This window comes from Berghia stephanieae, chromosome 10, assembly GCF_034508935.2.
Source record: "Berghia stephanieae isolate SIO BIC M18660-M18661 chromosome 10, UCSD_Bste_1.3, whole genome shotgun sequence".
Classification (NCBI taxonomy): Eukaryota; Metazoa; Mollusca; class Gastropoda; order Nudibranchia; family Aeolidiidae; genus Berghia; species Berghia stephanieae.
The window spans coordinates 29,937,144-29,958,150 of record NC_088369.1 but is presented as its reverse complement, the minus strand read 5'-3'; the positions used below and the strand labels follow the sequence as shown (position 1 = coordinate 29,958,150).

Genomic DNA, 21,007 nt, shown 5'->3' with positions numbered 1-21,007 from the left:
CCTCCTTAATTGAAAATGGATTTGAAAAGAAATTAAAAACAGGCACAGTGTTTATTGATCTCTCTGCTGCGTATGACACAGTGTGGACTGGTGGCTTGATGCTGAAACTTGCTAAAATAATTCCTTGCAGAAAAATCTTGAAACTGCTCTCATACATGACAGGACCTAGAAATTTCCATGTGGTACTTGGTGGCAAAACCAGCAAAGTCAGAAGAATAAAAAATGGAGTACCACAAGGCTCAGTCTTAGCACTACATTGTTTAACGTCTACATAAGCGACATGCCTCAAACAACTTCCACAAAACTAGGATATGCAGATGACTGGGCCTTAGCATACCAATCAAGAAACTGGGAAGATATAGAAACAACGCTTAGCAAAGACACCACGGCCATGAAAAGGTATTTTGACAGATGGTATTTAAAAATGAATACGACAAAAACAGTTGCAACTGCATTTCATCTTGACAACAGGGAATCAAAACGAAAACTGATGATCAAGATTGACGAGACAACACTACCAACTGATCAAAATCCAAAATACCTCGGAGTGACACTGGATAGACGGCTGACCTATAGAACCCATCTTGAGGGTACAGCAAGAAAGATAGGGAAACGAAACTGTCTTCTCAGAAAACTGGCAGGAACAACATGGGGAGCATCGCAAACTCTTCTCAGAACATCAACCCTGGCCTTTTGCTACAGTGTGGCAGAATATTGTGCTCCTGTTTGGATGAGAAGTGCCCATACAAACCTTGTTGATGCGAAACTAAGAGACTTGATGCGAATAGTAACTGGATGCCTGAAATCAACTCCAACACAATGGCTGCCAGTCATGAGCGCTATAGCACCACCCCACTTGAGGAAAGAGGATGCAACACAGAAATGGATATCCAGAGCTAAAGAAGATAGTGGAACTCCTCTGCAAACCATATACAAAACTGCGCCTCCAACATCAAGACTAAAATCTCGTTCACCCTTTCTACCTATCAAAGAAAGAAAACTACAACACGCAAGAAGCCTGGTGCGAGGAATGGAAAAGGAATAAACCATCAGGAGGGGAACTAATTGAATATCCCTGTAAAAGTCTCCCAGGTCTACAGGATCAACCAAGAAAATACTGGATAGCTGCAAATAGACTACGGTCAAAACATACAAGAACAGCTGCCAACATGCACAAATGGGGGCTCCAAGAATCACCAACATGCCCAAAGTGCAACCAAGCACCACAAGATGCAAACCACCTCGTACTAGATTGCCCAGAGACAAAACGTGAAGGGGGATTTGAAACCATCAACAAATGTGATGATGACTTCCGAACCTGGATTGATACCTTGAACATAGAAGTGTAGCCGAACGATACTACTATACTACTACTACTATAATGGTCCCTTTGCTTATGATAGGAGTACTCTATTTACCGAGATCTGTCCAGACCCAATTCTAGGCGGTTTTAAAGCTAGGGGAAATCATTTTATCGTCCATAACAGCGTATAATATTTGTATTACCTGACAATAATCATGAAGATGACGATGGGTAGAATCCATCTGTGTATATAAGCCATGTTGATTACAGGCTTGTCCTGCTCAATCTTTTGTCTGAGGAAAAAAAAATCTTATCAATAGAAATTAAATCATTTCAATGCCTATTGTATAACATCAAATTTAGGAAAAGCAGACACGACACGTAGTTGTAAAGTTAGATTTTATTCCGATCGTAAATAATTTTCCTCAGTTGTAGTTATGAACAACAAGATATGAAGTGAGTAGAAAAGTGCCAGAAGACAATAGAGAATAAAATTTTTTTTCGCGGCGGTGGTGGGGTTTGAACCTGCGACCTTATTGGTACGACAACTCCACCTGGCAGGTGAGAGCGTGGCTCTACCGTGTGAGCTATCCACGAACACAAAAATATTCGTTTCAAACCCAAAGTCATTTCTAGATCCCTCTCTCACCCACTTCTTGAGACCGCCGATTCGTTCACCACCATCGCGAAGTAATTTTGACCAGCAGTTAAGCTTAATAGCCAATATTCTCATCACAAACATATAACATAGAAACGATTGAGACATTGAGTATGCTCCGGTGTATGGGGTGAATTTTTAATTCAGAAAAGTGAGTGGAGCAGGCACTTATGTTGGTAACAACAAGATATGAAGTGAGTAGAAAAGTGCCAGAAGACAATAGAGAATAAACAATTTTTTTGTAGTTGTAGTTATGAGAGCATGGGAAAAATTTCAGATTTTCTCACAATAGAAAAATCGATTTTAATCTTTTCAAATTCCAGGGCACATTCACAAAAAGGAGTGTGTGTCTCTGTGTGTTTGTGTGTGTGTGTGTGTATGTATATATGTATATATATATATATATATATATATATATATATATATATATGTGTGTGTGTGTGTGTGTGTGTATATAACGGGTGAGAGCAAAAAAATGGATGAGTTTGGAAGACTTTAGTTGCCAGACTATAATGAATGCAAGACTGAAATTTTACTATATTCAAATCCATCTATTGAAATTTATATACACAGTGTTTCAAGACAATAAATTGAACAATATTGATTCCACAGTTGTTTTAATACTTGAGTACAGGAACAATGTTTTTATTTATTTATTTTATTTCTTTATCTATTCATTTATTTGTTTGTTTATTTATTTATCTTTAAAACTTCTCATTGTCATGTGGATAGATGTAATTGTTTCCATTACTTTCATGATTTGTAGACTGATTTGCAAATGTTGACAAGTAAAATGCATGCCATTTGAAACAATCTTAAATCATGATGATTTATCAGAGACTTATTTATGGTTGTTAACGTTGTTGCTTTCATGGTTATTGTTGTCCTTAATATTTCATTATATAATGAACTTTGTACATTTATGATTCATTCGATCATGAACAATTTTCAATAGCTTCAGTAGTCTATGATGGTAATTTTGGAATTACATAGGTTTTATTTTTTTGTTTTTTTTTTGTTTTTTGGACACATTTCAGGTTTGAATAACTCGAGAGCTATATAAGATTTCATCAGACGGTTTTGCCACTTGTGTAGAATTTATTCAAGTTTTGATTAATGTAGCCTAAGTTTTAACAGTGTGCGCCCTTTGGTAGCTGAGCTATAACGCCATCAGTAAAAAAGGGTAATTGTGACATAAATCTTGATTAATTTGGCTTTGTCCGACATGAGTCTTGAAAGTTTATTTCATTTAACATGTCATTCTAAGGATATCAACTTGAAACATTGCCTTGACACTGTAAAATTATTTTGTGTATGAAGTCACCTGAAGACAAAACTAAGAGAATACGTAGAGTCGCTTGCGGCTTGTCAATCAAAAGGGTAGTGGTAACGTGGAGCTTTAGATCGGGCAATTGCGCAAACACACGATCACAAGTAAGATAAAGAAAATAAATTAATAAATTAATGTCGTTGCAGCTGTTCTTGAGGTATGTCAATGATAACACAGTTATTACGATTTATTTTAAAATTACTCTTTTCTACTCATGGATAATAGCTCATCTACCAAATTTTCGCACAGCGTTAAAACTTATATCATTCAAACCTTAAATAAATTCTGCACCTATGGCAAAAACGTTTGATGAAATCTTACACAGCTTTGGAGTTATTCAAATCTGAAATGTGTCAATAATAAATAAAAAACACTGTGTATTTTTCCTTGCATTCAAATTGTATAAACTGTCTGTGAATGATACAATACAAGCTATATGAGATTTTGTAATTATAAACTATTATATCGAGCATTTAAAGGATAATTCCTATATTCAGCCTTTAATAAGATAAGATAGATAATGAAGACAACGCATGTTAGCCATATTGAAGATTCGGGGCGTAATTTTCAAACTTTGGTGTCAACTGTCAATCTGACAAATATTGCTTCATGACTTCGCGTAGCCTTTTTACTCGCGATCTAATATATTTTCTTATGTCTTTTAGAATGACTAGATCCCATGCATTTTGAATAATTAAAAAAAATCTGCTTCTGTATAAAGCGTTGAATGGCTCTTATACACCATGTTGGACATCTTTGTCCATATACTGTAAGTCCATTAGTTTCTAGTCAGGACTCGTTGGAGGCTATTTATCTATAGAAATAAATCAGATGTGAGTTCTGCTTTGCATTGAAAATTGTGTAAATTGTTAGAAGGAAAACGTATCCCAGGCTCTATCCGGATCGGTTTTTCAACTTGGTGGTGCAACTTTCTTCACTAGTCACTCAACAGTGGTGAAAACAAGTCGCAATTTTGTGATTTTATACGCCTTTTTTTTATAAACGCATTGTTTCTTAACCAATTATGGATTTTTAAAAATTAAACTTGGTGTGTATTAACTTAATAATAATAATAATAATAATAATAATAATAATAATAATAATAATAATAATAATAATAATAATAATAATAATAATAATAATAATAATAAAAACAAGAAGAAGAAGAAGAAGAAGAAGAAGAAGAAGAAGAAGAAGAAGAAGGATATGGTTTTTATATAGCACCTTACCCTGTATCTCAACAAGCTCAAAGCGCTAAACAATAACGTGACAACTTTCACTCAAAAAATACAACCACTCAAACATGCAGTATGAAACAAAGCAATATAATTCTAGTGTTACATATTAAAATGTTTTAACATATTTTTAAAAAGAATTCTGCATCATTACTGTCTCTAATTTATCTTGGAAGAAAGTTCTAGATAAGGGGTGCCGAATATTCAAACGCATGCTCGCCAATTTTGCAATTCATTTTTGGCTTCACAAGAATGTGATTATCAGACTTTGAACTCAGATTTCTGGCTAGGATAAGAATTTAAGCTACCAGGACAGACAATCAGAGTGCAGTGATTTAAAAACAATAGTACAGATCTTATATTCTATACGTTTTTCAACGAGAAGCCAGTGGAGTTCTCTCAGCAAAGCCGATGCAGATTGCTTTCTCCTATCTCTATAAATAAGTCTGGCAGCATTGGTCTGGGCTACCTGAAGGGATTTTATTTTGACTTTATTTATGGAAGACAGGAGAGAATTGCAATAATCTAGCTTTGACAGGATTAGAGAATTAACTAACAAGGCCGAGATGTCTCTTGTAATGAGATGTCTAACACTACGTAATCTCCTCAATACTATGCATCTTACGATATGATTTACTTGAGTGGTAAAAGACAGATCTGAATCAATAAATACATCCAAAATTTCGAACAACCTGAGCAGTTTCAATTACACTATTACTAAAACGATTGATTCACACTCTACTTTTTTAAAGAATTGCTGGCCAATAAATATTATTTCAGTTTTACTACCGTTAAGTTTTAAGGTCTAGCTATTGCAAGTTTTCGAATGTTTCTGATTTCAGCTTTGTATTGAAACAGTGTCATACTTTCTAATAGTTTTTTTCTCGCACCATATATATATATATATATATATATATATATATATATATATATATATATATACACACACACACACACACACACACACACATACACAGACGAGGCTATGCCGAAACGTTGTTTTTATGTCATTCGCCACATAAAATACTCCAATCATATGTTATTTATTGGACAGACAGCAAACATTCGTTTTCATCGGTTGAATGATATAAAAATACATCAAAAACTGGCGGTTTAGCTCCAATAGAATATCAGAAGTAGTTCACAAAAGTGTGGACAGAGAATGAACTTTGTCCACACTTTTTCAACCCTTTTTAAAGCCATAACTACTAAAAGTTTGGTGCTAGATCGTCAGTTTTTGGTTTATTTTTCATATATCTGTATTGGAGTATTTTTGGGGTGAGCGTCGCAGGGCGACCTTAAAGCCTCATATCTAGTCTTATGTCATTATATTTGGTTTATATCATCAGAACAAAATACAGGGATCGAGGCGATTCCGATTTATGCGCTTTATTAAAACAATCCTCATTCCTCTTTGTTTCTAATAAAACAAGAGTCTGATGACAAGTGAAATCTGACAGATTGATGACATTTTTTGATAATGTATATGTATGCATTTGCAAATTCGCGTAATTGTTAAGTCTAAATTTGAATTAAATTGATTTAAAATATTGCAATTTACCAGAACTGTGTTTATCAATAAATGATGTCTTTTGATTAAAAAAAACAAACTCGTATTGATAAATAATATGCATTTTGACACTTAATGAAAAAAAGAGATAGTGTATACAGAGTCTTGTTTATCTGCTGCATAATAAGTACATTTTTTCCACATGTATTCTAATATTGATATCGCTTGTTAGACGCTCCGTGAAAAGAGATGGCGCATTCCAATGACCCGTACTAATTTTTGCCTATTTTGGGTTCCTTAAAAATTTTGAATTAATCATTTCAAAACTATCTAGATGGTAAAGTAACTTTCCGCCAAAGTTTTATATTCTTTTAGTTTTGCTTAAATAATAATAAGGTTTTATTATGCGTTTTCTGACTGAAATTCGTGAACTTATTGACCTCGCAAACTCGGGCCTAGCTTTAAGGTCAAATGCATTCCAAATATTACTCAAAAATCTATGTACATTGTTATATCACTACAATATCAACTTTATTTTAAACCTTTAATCTCAAGGAGATTCAATTTTGATTGCTTTTTGATGAGCGAAATGTAAATAGAGTTAAGCTGTAAATGTAAAAATGTAAAAATGTTTACCATGATTGGCTTAAAAATTATTTCAATGACAACTCCAATTACCAAATAAAAGAGAGAAATTGGGTAGTGAATTTGGAAAAGGCGAACTAATAGCAATCGCACTAATAATAATTGATTACCGAAACATGGGGAAGGTCTACCTAATTGTATTCATTAAAATTCATTTTAGTCACCTGCACAATCTAATTATAAAAAAATTGGTTTGAAATACAATGACATTAGCATTCACATATCAAGCAAAAATGTTTTCATGTTAAATTCACAATCCACACAAGATTAAAACTTAAATATTTTTCAAATGAAATTACATTCAGATATAATTTTGTGTTCAACAAAACTTGGTTCCATTTAAACACAATATAATCCTTTACAGTTGCATCGTACTAACGTGTACACATGTAAGGGGATATAAGTGGAATCCAAATCATTATCTCTAATTTTCTTTATTTGTAAATAATTGACAGATACAACTTTATTGTCGTATTATTATCATTCCAATAACCAAATGAATTAAATCACCTGACTATATCCCACAATGGTCATACAATCCCTATAAGAAGTGACCAAATCACACATACAAATCTTTACTTATGAATTCAATAATCCAACACAGAAGAAACAACGATGTCCTGTCTGTTTCAAAATAGAACACAGTGATCCCACTAATCTCCCTTGTACATGACTCTCCATGCTACAAGCGTGTGTCAAATTATTAAAACACCCACACTATGCAACCAAGAAATGAATTCTTGAATCATAAAGCAAAACAAACAAAAATACAGAAAAGGCGGTGACGGATTTTACATTCTTTAGTTCATGCACCGAAAAATTCCACAGCCAAATTCTTTCAGAAATGGAATGACGACTCGTTTGTTACAACGCGATATGTTTAGGGGCCATTATTCCTGACGATGTATAGAATCAGCTCGATACCACAATAGCGCCATAAAATTATGGTAGAAACATTAGAATATGAAAGGAGTAGAATAGCAACGCACGACGGGCTTTTCCGTTCGCATTCCAATCCAGACAAAAGAAATTATTAAAGGAATATAAGAAACCGAAGAGCTGATTGTTCGTGTCTTAAAATACTTGACGTGCCTCTCAGTTTATAAAGCTTTATGATTGAATGTGGTATCAATAAAGTGTATGAATAAGCACACTATAAGATTTGGACAGAAATTGCCAGCCTGATAGAAAGGAAGCTGTTTTAAATTAAATAGTATTTGAAAGACTCTCTCTCTCCCCCTCTCTCTCTCTCTCTCTCTCTCTCTCTCTCTCTCTCTCTCTCTCTCTCTCTCTCTCTCTCTCTCTCTAGTAGTAGTGTATTGTGCGCTATGTGGTCTTGTGGTGTGACATTCGCTTTCGGATCGGAAGGTCCTAGGTTCGAGTCTCGCTCGGCGCTTAGTTGAGTCCTTAGAAAAGACTCTTTACTCACATTCTCTCACAGTACTCAGGTGTAAAATAGGTACATGGCCGTTGACAGCGTTGTATCTGTCCGAAAAGAAATGTTATCGCCTCTCTCTCTCTCTCTCTCTCTCTCTCTCTCTCTCTCTCTCTCTCTCTCTCTCTCTCTCTCTCTCTTCTCTCCTTTCTCTACCTTTCGATATCTATCTCTATCTTTCTCTGGTAGCATCACCCTTTACCTTCCAATCCCCTCCCTTCCTCCCTCTCTGCTATTGTAATTCTATTAAACTCACATTGCTCTTCGTGGACGGTCATCTCCATCATTTATTTCTACAAACACGACAGGATATATATGTATTGTGTCAATCAATGTTTCCATCCATCCAACGATATATATATATATATATATATATATATATATATATATATATATATACAAATATATATATACCAATCTCTATCAATCAATCTATTTATCTATCTATCTATCTATCTATAAGTCTATCTATGAACCTACCTGCTTATCTATCCACCTCTCTCTCTCTCTCTATCTCTCTTCCTATATATATATATATGCCTCTATCTATCTGTGTCACCTCTCCTCGCCGCCCAGCTCACATTTCTTTCCTCCACCCAAATTTTATATATAGTCATTTTTCTTTGTGCTTTGGTGTTTGCCGTTGCACATCACAAAGCTATGGACAAGAAGAAATGAATACACGCGCGCACACACACACACATATATATATATATATATATATATATATATATATATATATATATATATATATATATATATATATATATATTCCGTTAGTCCTACATATTTTTGAATTAAAACAAACAAGCAGGAAAAATATGTAGGACTAACGGAAAATAATTTCAAAACAAGATACAACCTCCACACCTCAACCTTTAGAAACACTAACAAAAGAACATCCACAAAACTCAGCGAACATATTTGGAAATTAAAAGACAACAAACTAGACCACAACATTTAATGGAAAATTATATCTAAAGCAAGAGGAAACACACCATCATCAAAACAATGTAGCTTATGCCTGGAAGAGAAATATACTATAATCAAACACCCTCATGAAGCCACATTCAACACGAAAAATGAGATGTACAATAGCTGTCCACATAGACGGAAACTCTTACTAATCAACTACAAAACTACGGAACCACTTCAACAAGCAACATGAACAACACACAACAAACCAAACTCATGTAACACACAGTCCTGACGATGGCTAAAAAGGCCTGACACATCGATGTAGACTGACTCCAACATTGTGGTAAATATTAAAATAATAATTCGCTCCATTGTCGAGCATTATTCGTACCATATTTGTATCCAACACGATTCTATATATATATATATATATATATATATATATATATATATATATATATATATATATATATATATATATATATATATATATATATATATCAGAGATTCTTTGCTCTCTAGTTCTCGTGTTAGTGGTCAGGCGAGTTGTTTTGTTTTGCAACTTTTGCAATCGTGAAATGTCAATCTTATTACATCCTGTCAAGAGAGAATTTCAACCACCAAATCTACAGAGACCCTAAAATAAACACTTATATAACCCCGCCTCTCGGACAGTTGTCATAATGTAAACAATGGCAGTGATTGGTAAACATAGCAAATTACACAGGTTTTACTATCGATGGTGTCTGAGTAAAATACACAGTTCTACCGCTTGATCAATAAAACCAACACAGAAAACTATGTGTAAACTTAAACCTGCAACTATTCACCCATTTGGCGGTGTAAAAACAATAACAATGACCAGAGAGAGAGAGAGAGAGAGGTTGATTTCCTTCAAGATATTGTTTATAAACAACCAACTATATTTTTCCGAACTCGCGTGAAGGGATGTCACAAATTCCATGTTTTGATTGGTCGAAAATCTACTGGTTAGTTATTTTGCAAGTATCAAACAGCGATCTTACTTTAAATATAGCTTTCAAATAGAAAATACAGCTCTGAATTACTGTTGATACATAAGTCTTCATATTGAGATTGTAATATCTAAAAGGAGGATAGATTTAAGTGTGTCCGAAGAAATTTGAACCCTAGGTCTTTCACACTTAAAGCAGTCTGTCTAGCCATCTAGGGTCTATATGAATTCTAATATTCATATTGAAGGAGAACAATGTGAAATTTCACTGATGCACACACACCTGGGATACAGTTTTTCTCACCCACTTACCTTAACTGCGATATGGGATAGAATATATGGGCCCAAAAAAATTATGAGATATTGATTTTAAAATACATCGCTACTTAAATGCTGTGTGATATTGGAATCAACGAAAATAATACTTATATTACATTTTGAAACTGGAAGTGAGGGGGCATAAAACTTAAAACAATTGAATGGTTTATTCCGGTATATTGTTCGATTCACTTTTTAGGTTTGTTAGGTTCTCTTGTATTTTCTTTGTTTTGTTTTGTTTTTTGTTTTGTTTGTTTTTTTGTTTGTTTTGTCGATTTATGTACCACTTTTTCGAAATGTAACCCTAAACCAGTGCCTGCCTCTCATGGTTTCCCTTTTCTCAGAGTCAAGTGTTACGAGTAACCACAATTTTTGATATAAAAACTAAAATTCAATGATTGGGCGAATTATGCAAAACCAGAAATTACTCAACTGTCTCAAATGGGAGAGGGGGAGAGTAATGGGGAGAGTTGTTTATTCCGGAAGAGCACTATACAAGTTAAATGTATTACTATTGTTATTACTATTATTTTCATTATTATTTTTATTATTATTATTATTATTATTATTATTATTATTATTATTATTATTATTATTATTATTATTATTATATCATCATCATCATCATCACCCTCATAATCATCATTATCACCATGATCATCATCATCATCATCATCATCATCATCATCATCATCATCATCATCATCATCACCATCATCATCACCCTCATCATCATTATCATCATCATCATTATAATAATAATAATTGATAATCATTAATGATACTACTACTACTACTACTACTACTACTACTACTACTACTACTACTACTACTACTACTACTACTACTACTACTACTACTACTACTACTACTACTACTACTACTACTACTATAAATAATAATAATAATGATGATGATGATGATGGTGGTGGTGGTAATGATATAATAATAATAATAATAATAATAATAATAATAATAATAATAATAATAATAATAATAATAATAATAATAATAATAATAATAATAATAATAATAATCATAGAGTAGTAGAATAGTAGTAGTAGTAGTATTAGTTTGTAGTAGTAGTAGTAGTAGTAGTAGTAGTAGTAGTAGTAGTAGTAGTAGTAGTAGTAGTAGTAGTAGTAGTAGTAGTAGTAGTAGTAGTAGTAGTAGTAGTAGTAGTAGTAGTAGTAGTAATAGCAGTTGTTGTTGTTGTTATTGTTGTTATTTAGTGACATATACAGGAATGTATTATATTGACGAATGACTTTAGAGGAGTGAATTATTCATATGAATAGAATTAATTATGTGCAATCTTCAATGTTTCGGTTCATGAACAATATTACGAATACAATAACGTTTGTAATTCGTAAAGGTTGTCTGGTCACAAATGTTTTGAGATGCAAATGTATGATAATATAAGACCCTTTCCAGAGTACGTTGCCCCAAGTTCGAATGGCGTCATGTCGTGTGTATCAACTCTACTTGCAAAGCAATCTGGTAGAAGTATGACAGCTATAAATGATAATAACCAGCTTTTTTCTTTTTCATTTTTCAGATATCGACACGACACTGGAATACAGTAACATTTCGAAACATAACATAAAAAAGACCACAGCGATTATATTATGAATAAGTGACATAGTTCAAATACTTGGTGGCGAAAAACACCTGGTAGAAAAATTATAATTTCGGTTCAAGTTATTACGATAGTGTTTTTGAAAAGATAAATAATTATACGCTTCAGTTGTAAAAATTGTTTAGTTATTCACTGGATTTACTAAATAATGTTGTGACGCAATAGAAATTATGACATAAATGTTATACAAACATAGAGGGAGATAGTAGAGCATTTTTCAACGAAAGTTTCAGTCAAGAATGTTCGCATGTTAATTGTTTCTCCGTTATGCTACTCTTGTATAGGTGGGTCAATCCAAGGGATCTTTAATGTCTGTTATAATGACAATGATAGCAGTAGCATCACAAGCAGTAGTAGTGCCACTAATAGTAGTAGTAGTAGTAGTAGTAGTAGTAGTAGTAGTAGGAGGAGGAGGAGGAGGAGGGGGAGGAGGAGGACGGGGAGGAGAAGGAGGAGGAGGTAGAGGAGGAGGAGGAGGAGGTAGAGGAGGAGGAGGAGGAGGAGGCTGTAGAGGAGGAGCACTAGTAGAAGTAGTAGTAGCAGTAGTAGTAGTAGTAGTAGTAGTAGTAGTAGTAGTAGTAGTAGTAGTAGTAGGAGGAGTAGTAGTTGTTGTTGTTGCTGTAGTAGCAGTAATAGTACAGTAGTAGTAGAAGTAGCAGTAGTAGTAGTTGTTGTTGTAGAAGAAGTTTTTGTTGTTGTAATAGTTGTTGCTGTTCTTGTTGTTGCAGTGGTAGTGGTATTACTAGTAGTATGGTAGTAGTAGTAGTAGTAGTAGTAGTAGTAGTAGTAGTAGTAGTAGTAGTAGTAGTAGTAGTAGTAGTAGTAGTAGTTGTAGTCGTCGTCGTCGTCGTCGTTGTTGTTGCTGTTGTTGTTATTATTGTTGTTGTTGTTTGTTATTGTTGTTGTTATTGTTGATCTTGTTGTTATTGTTGTGGTTGTTGATGTTGTCGTATAGCAGACGTTATGTTAGTAGAAGTACTAGGAATAGCAGTGGTATCAAATATAGTGGTGACAGCAGTAATCGTAGCAGTAGTGCAAATATCAAGAAAAGCAGGTAGTAGTAGTAGTAGTAGTAGTAGTAGTAGTAGTAGTAGTAGTAGTAGTAGTAGTAGGAGGAGGAGGAGGAGTAGTGTAGTAGTAGTAGTAGGAGGAGGAGGAGGAGGAGGAGAAGGAGGAGGAGGTAGAGGAGGTGGAGGAGGCTGTAGAGGAGGAGTAGCACTAGTAGTAGTAGTAGTAGTAGTAGTAGTAGTAGTAGTAAGTAGTAGTAGTAGTAGTAGTAGTAGTAGTAGTAGTAGTAGTAGTAGTAGTAGTAGTAGTAGTAGTAGTAGTAGTAGTAGTAGTAGTAGTAGTAGTAGTAGTAGTAGTAGTAGTAGTAGTAGTAGTAGTAGTAGGAGGAGGAGGAGGAGGAGAAGGAGAAGGAGGTAGAGGAGGTGGAGGAGGCTGTAGAGGAGGAGTAGCACTAGTAGTAGTAGTAGTAGTAGTAGTAGTAGTAGTAGTAGTAGTAGTAGTAGTAGTAGTAGTAGTAGTAGTTGTTGTTGTTGTTGTTGTTGTTGTACAATAAGTTTTTGTTGTTGTAGTAGTTGTTGCTGTTCTTGTTGTTGTAGTTGTAGTAGTATTACTAGTAGTATGGTAGTAGTAGTAGTGGTAGTGGTAGTAGTAGTAGTAGTAGTAGTAGTAGTAGTAGTAGTAGTAGTAGTAGTAGTAGTAGTAGTAGTAGTAGTAGTCGTTGTTGTTATTGTTGTTGTTGTTTGTTATTGTTGTTGTTATTGTTGATCTTGTTGTTATTGTTGTGGTTGTTGATGTCGTCGTATAGCAGACGTTATGTTAGTAGAAGTACTAGGAATAGCAGTGGTATCAAATATAGTGGTGACAGCAGTAATCGTAGCAGTAGTGCAAATATCAAGAAAAGCAGGTAGTAGTAGTAGTAGTAGTAGTAGTAGTAGTAGTAGTAGTAGTAGTAGTAGTAGTAGTAGTAGTAGTAGTAGTAGTAGTAGTAGTAGTAGTAGTAGTAGTAGTAGTAGTAGTAGTAGTATGTAGTATTAGTTAGTAGTAAGTAGTAGTAGTAGTAGTAGTAGTAGTAGTAGTAGTAAGTATAGTAGTAGTAGTAGTAGTAGTAGTAGTATGTAGTAGTAGTAGTAGTAGTAGTAGTAGTAGTAGTAGTAAGTAGAGTAATAGTAGTATAGTAGTAGTAGTAGTAGTAGTAGTAAGTATATAGTAGTAGTAGTAGTAGTAGTATAGTAGTAGTAGTAGTAGTAGTAGTAGTAGTAGTAGTAGTAGTAGTAGTAGTGTAGTAGTAGTAGTATAGTAGTAGTATAGTAGTATGTAGTAGTAGTAGTAGTAGTAGTAGTAGTAGTAGTAGTAGTAGTTGTAGTAGTAGTATAGTAGTAGTAGTAGTAGTAGTAGTAGCAGCAGCAGTAGTAGTAGTAGTAGTAGTAGTAGTAGTAGTAGTAGTAGTAGTAGTAGTAGTAGTAGTAGCAGTAATAGTAGTAGTAATGCTACTAAAATCTAACGATAACAAAGGCAATAAATATAGCTTTTAAAGTGAAAAAAATATATATATAATATGGCTTTAGGCCTTTGTCAGACGCCAGACAAAAGACACAGATAGTGACGAGAAAAATCTTTTTTGAACGAATACATAAAATAAAATCTACATTGGTATACTTTGACAAAAAGGGACTTTTTACTTCCTCCTCCCCCCCCCCCCCCCCCACCACCTCTTAAAATTTTGGAGGCAAGGAGGATGAGAGAAAGAGAGGAGAGGATGTGTATCTGTTGGTGGGTGGGTGTTTGTGTGTGAGAGAGAATCGGAGAGAGAAGGTGGGTTGAAAAGAATGATGATAGATATATATTTTCAATGGCGCTGCAGATATTTAAGTGGAGGAAAAATATATGATAACTACGCTGAATAAAACCAATCAAAAAGATAAAAAGATAAGGAATTATAACAAAAAGGAAAACAACCAGTCAGCGTTTAATTTGTTTGGATCGCTATTATTGTAAGACAGCTTTCTGGCTATGGTTAGACAATGTTCTCAATATTGACTAGAGATCATTATCATTGTAATCAAATACACATATGTGCTTCCGGAATGGACAAAGAAATAAAAAGAATAACAAATTCAAATTTGCATAAACATGATGATGATGATGATGATGATGAAGATCATGATAATAATATATGATGATGGTGATGTATTTCTCTCAAATAAAATCAAAGGGTCGTATATTTTTTGTTAAAGTGGTGCATAAGATGTGGTTAATATTTACAGGGGATAAAGGGAATGACTTATAACGACATTCTACAACTTCCCTCACCAATATATAAATAATCTCCAGCAAAACCTGGACAAAGCCAAGCCGTCTAATTCCAGGAAATAGAGAGCGCCACTAGACAAGGTACTTTGATAAAGGGAGATAGGTGTATAATCTGTGCAGACACCACCAATGGAGTTAGAATGGAAGGACTAGGAGGAGGAAAAGAAGATGGTGATGATGATGATGACGATGATGATGATGAAGGAGGAGGAGGAGGAGGAGGAGGAGGAGGAGGAGGAGGAGGAGGAGGAGGAGGAAGGAGGAGAATAAGAAGAAGAAGAAGAAGAAGAAGATCTCTATGTTGCAGCTGCTTACTTCGGATTTATTTTGCGACCTCGCAATGTCCACAGTAGCTGCTGGGTCTAATAATAAAGGAGACGAAGAGCACTGGTGGTTGACGCATTATGTATACTATTAATAGTAGAAGTGTATTTTAAAAAATTAAAATTACCTGGACTCAACTATACTTGCCACCATTCTTCGAGAGACGCCACAATTACACGTTGCCCCTTAAACATCTGGGGTTTCTAATGGGTCGCCTGTAAAAGGGCATTTGAAACACACAAATGCCATACTGGGATAGGTGCCTTAGGGAGGTTATGAAATTGCGGGGAAATTTAAACATATTATTACGAGATGGTGGGGGATATTTTTTTCTTGTTTTTCAAAAGCAAGTCTATTGTTTTGTTTTGTGTTTTTTTATTTGCCTGTTTTTGTTTTGTTTTGTTTTGTTTTCTTCTTTGTTTATTTGTTTGTTTGTTTGATTGATTTATTTTTGCATTTGTTTCTTTTTAATATTTTTTTCATATAGACAAAGTGGGATTTTTTTTCTCTCTTACTCTTACCGCGTCTCAATTTTCCTACATATTTCCATAAAATGCCTTCATCTAGTCTCTCTCTCTCTCTCTCTCTCTCTCTCTCTCTCTCTCTCTCTCTCTCTCTCTCTCTCTCTCTCTCTCTCTCTCATCTCTCACACGCACACACACACAAGCACACACACGCAAACACATTTCGCCCTAACTATGTATCGTTATTATTATTATTATTATTATTATTATTATTATTATTATTATTATTATTATTATTATTATTATTATTATTATTATTATTATTCACTTATAAATAATTTTGAAAATAAAAGCAAAACTGGTTAGGTAAACGTCGGGCCGTCTTTTAAAGCAATGCCAAAATTTATAAATAAATAAATAAATAAAAACAGCACTATAAAAAAGCTGTACAAACAAACAACCCCAACCTGTGTTTTTGGAACGTGTTATTCTTTTTCAACAATTTGTGATAATGGCTGATAAAGGTGGGCTGGTGTTTATCACAGCCTGCCACATTGGCAAACCGTGAATAAGTGGGTAGTGGTTGCATGGTAAAAAGATATTTTTTGAGCTTGCAGTAAAAGTAATTTTGAATAACTTTTTGTAGTTGAAGTTGGGGTTTTTTTTCAACTCACATTGTAAGAGAGCTGGTTTTTCATTAATCTATAAGGTGATTGTTCTTTTTCCCGATTAGATATAAAGTTACTGTGGTCAGTAGATTAATTGCTCAATTTCTTTTTTGTTTTACACGTAATAACCCAAGAGCGACAGCGGTCAGAGCTCACTCTTAAATGCTTTTCACATACTGACCAGAAGGAAGTGAGCTCGATATAGGAGAAAATACCCTTAATCCGATATTACCTGTCACAATAGAAAAGCTAATAGAAATTCAGACAATAGCTGGATTATTCAATAGACATATTCAATAAACGTCATACTCTTTAAAAAGGCGTGGTTTTGTGGGTAAAATTAACAATATTCGTCCTATCCTACAACACTTTGTCCTCCACCAGGTAAATAAGATCTGATCTAATTTGACTACATTAAATGTGGGAAGTCCGAATTTGTTACTAAATTATGGGATGGCGAATTGCTTGAGGTATATAATTGTATGCATAATCCATTTTCAGCAGAATGTCTTAAATAGCTCTTTAGATCTCAGTAGTCTGTTATCTTAGTTCTCTCAGTTCTTTCGGTGGGAAATCACGCTGCAGATTTTTACTGCTCAAGAAAATAACTACTGATATAAATTATTTTACGCACTTAGAAATATTTCACGCATAATATTGGAAATGGTCACATAGACAGACTTTGTTAGGACTTATTTTACTTACTTGAAATGTTACTAATTATGACCATTATATTTGATTACGATTTGGAATTTATTATTAACAACATAAGCTGTAAGAAATGAAACTTGATTATGTACATTCTATTATCATCACTGGCTTTTTAACTCTCTCATTGCTATCACAGTTTACCACACAAAGCAAGTAGGATCATTAATCATTGGCAAAAAGCAAGATCAACAAACTATATGATCATCAGCCACAAATCTACAATATTATACAACGCCATAATATCATCTAAATTCATTGCAGAACTGACTTTGTAAAGTCAGTCAGCGATAAAATCAAAAAATGGTGACAACAGAACATTTTCACCTACAATTTCTAGATTCATAAAGGATAATCTTTCATTGAGGTTTTTTATTTCACTCGTTAAATTAAAGCCTTGTATTGATACTCGATCAAACGCATTTCAATACTGGTTTTAATATAACTCATGTGTGTGTGTGTGTGTGTGTGTGTGTGTGTGTGTGTGTGAGTGCGTCAATGTGACAGAGTGAGCAAGAAAGAGATCAATAAATAAATAAATAAATAGCAGATAGATTGATGGATAAATAAATAAATAAATAGATAGATAGATAGATAGATAGATAGATAGATAGATAGATAGATAGATAGATAGATAAATAGATAGATAGATAGATAGATAGATAGATAGATAGATAGATAGATAAATAGATAGATAGATAGATATACATATGTATATATAGATAGATATACAGATAGATAGATAGATAGATAGATAGATAGATAGATAGATGTATAGATAGAATACAGATATATAGATAGATATATAGATAGTTAGATAAATATACAGATCGATAGATAGAAAGATATACAGATAGATAGATAGATATACAGACAGATAAATAGATAGATATATATACAGATAGATAGATAGATAGATAGATAGATAGATAGATAGATAGATAGATAGATAGATAGATAGATAGATAGATAGATAGATATATATACAGATAGATAGATAGATAGATAGATAGATAGATAGATAGATAGATAGATAGATAGATAGATAGATAGGTATATAGATAGAGATAGAAATGAGACAGAGTTCGTGTGGCAGAAAAAGGGGATGGGATTCAATATTACCTTATGTATAATATATTTCACAAGTTTCCAAACTGTATCATGTCTTCCTTAGTCAGAATCGCAGAAAATGTTTTGAAAGTTGGCCAGTAATAAAAAGAAGCGTATAAAATACAAATTTTCACAATCATATATTTTGAAACTGTGGCGATAAATACGTTTGTTTTTTGTTTTTTTGCTGACAAAACTTATAAGTCAAACTTTACCAAGATCAATTATCTATGTTAAAATTAATATTAACTTTGTACAATGTTATGAAATAAATTCCCAACCTACTTATTCCAAATTTTGTGAACAAAATGTCTATATATGCCCCTAAAAAACAAAAACTACCATCACCAAAAGGATTTCTTCACAAACTCGCGCTCAATGTCCTCGCCTCACATTTATATACATCACCAAACCCCTAATCACATTAATTAAGGCATTCCGATCAAAGGGTCTATTTTTATCTCATATGCCAACTAAAACTGCACGCACACCATAATGTGGTGTAGACCAATTAGGGAAAATCTTATAATAAAATGTCCAGGAAACAAGATGGATGAAGACAAATCGGTCGCAGTATATGTGAGCGTCATATCCGGTAATTCTAAATTCATGCAAGAGCAATTAAGTTTTAAGCAATGTAATGGCACAATCGGGCTTGCCGTGAGAGAGAAAAAAAAGGAAATTGCAATGCATTCCATGTTGATTCTGACCACACATAATATTCCAGGCTCATCTGCGTTTTATCCTGGTAAAAAAAATGAGAATGTCTCCTTTCACTGTAAATGCCAATAGCGCCTGAACGTTTCAACGGATTGCAAAACGGTTGGGATAGTTGTAAGTTGAAATGAGCATCACATAGCAAGCGTGAGTAAATCTACCCCCCCCCCCCCCCCCCCCCCCTTACTTATTTTTTCTGTTTAAAAACTGATGACAATGACGTTGATTGTTTGTGCTCTAAAAAGAATTGAAATAGAGAACGGTCATTCAATCTGTCTAAAATGAAGGAATTGAATAATACATTGCATTTTCTGAAAGGCCAAATATTTTTTCAACTGCAAAAAAGGTCATTAAAGTATATGTTGAGGGAATCCGACTAACGCGTAAAAGAGTTAGCGGAGTATCAAACATTTTGGTTCGAACTAGATGGATGCGGCTTCCTTCTCTCGCTAACCGAAATCTTGTTATACAATAAAAACTGAAAGCTATTCTACTGTTGTTTTAATGGAGAAGTATTGAAGTGCGTGAAAGGGCAATTTTTCCGGGATGGGTCGATTATAAAGAGAACAATTAAACGGGAAATCCCAAAACTATGGCGTTATCGAGAAAGAAAAGCGCGTTAATAGTAGGGGGAATTAGGTCCAAAAAACCCTTGAATTGTGCAAACAGGGTTGAAAGCATGAAAATTACATATGTTGTAGAATATGAAAAACCCTATAATTTATGATATAGAACCACTCTGAGAGATCAGTATTAGTTGAGATACAAGGTTTTTAAGATTAGAAAATTTTGACATGGACGACAATAATTTCTTTCATTTTTATTGTGTAAACATTCCAGGCAAGCCCACCAAAGGCTGTTTTACGTCATCCTTTGGATTCCCATTGGTGACTATTTTTAGCGTCGAAGCGGATGTTTTCCTTTCCCTTTACTTTCGATTCACGAACCATACAAATTATTTAATCGTAAATACTATTCAATTTCACTTGTTTTAAAGGACGTCTAGCGCGCAATATTCTATAATATGAGATTTTTTCTGCATCTGATTTAATAAGTATAATCAATTGCTCTAAAACGGACGGGCAGACGGAAAGATGAGCAAAACAGACTAGCAGAACACATCTCAATAAATGCCGATAACCGGTGTTGACAAAGGACAGTGCTCCTTCTCCCCTCCTCCTGTTTTCTTTTCTTTCCAAAAATACTGCTATAATCATTTTACGTGAGTTAAAACCTATTTCGGTCAAACTTGATGACAGTAAAGAGTAAGCATACCACTTCCATTGCTATAATTATCATCATTATCATCATCATTAACCACTATGATGCTGTATTGTGGCAAGTTATTTACTTTACGTTATTTACCGTTTATAATGTCCCTCTAAGTCGAGGAGGTATGACAAAGGACAAGGCTATGAAACTCTTTTTGAAGATTTAACACAATTCAATTCTTTGGTTTGTGATGAAAACAAGATGGATGTATCTATGTTTTTAATTCATTAGAAAGAAATGAGATTATTGAAAGCTTAAAACAAAATGATGCTAAGTGGCATAAGTATTGTCGTGTAAAATTTAATGCCAACAAAATTAGGCGATTAGAAGTTTTTTTGTAAAAACTTAGCAACGGGAGTACTCAATTCTGTAATGACAACAGATATGGAAGAAAATATTCGTGAAATAGCGTTATCTATAAAAGATTCTGATATGTTGTCATTTATGGCCGGAGGAGATTTA

General features: G+C 33.9%; 1 protein-coding gene across 5 annotated transcripts in view; it reads right to left on the bottom strand.

The window, feature by feature from the left end:
• Window positions 1-21,007, bottom strand: part of LOC144980952 (uncharacterized) — a 99,962-nt gene that overhangs the window by 37,490 nt on the left and 41,465 nt on the right. For 2 of the 5 annotated variants that reach the window (XM_078928945.1, XM_078928946.1), the window contains exon 2: window positions 1,507-1,596. In XM_078928945.1, coding sequence (XP_078785071.1) covers window positions 1,507-1,562 — 56 coding nt within the window. In that variant the 5' untranslated portion in view covers window positions 1,563-1,596. Of the gene's footprint in view, window positions 1-1,506; window positions 1,597-6,980; window positions 7,376-18,568; window positions 19,151-21,007 lie in introns of those variants that run through there. The other 3 variants (XM_078928947.1, XM_078928948.1, XM_078928949.1) reach the window with 3 other exon arrangements.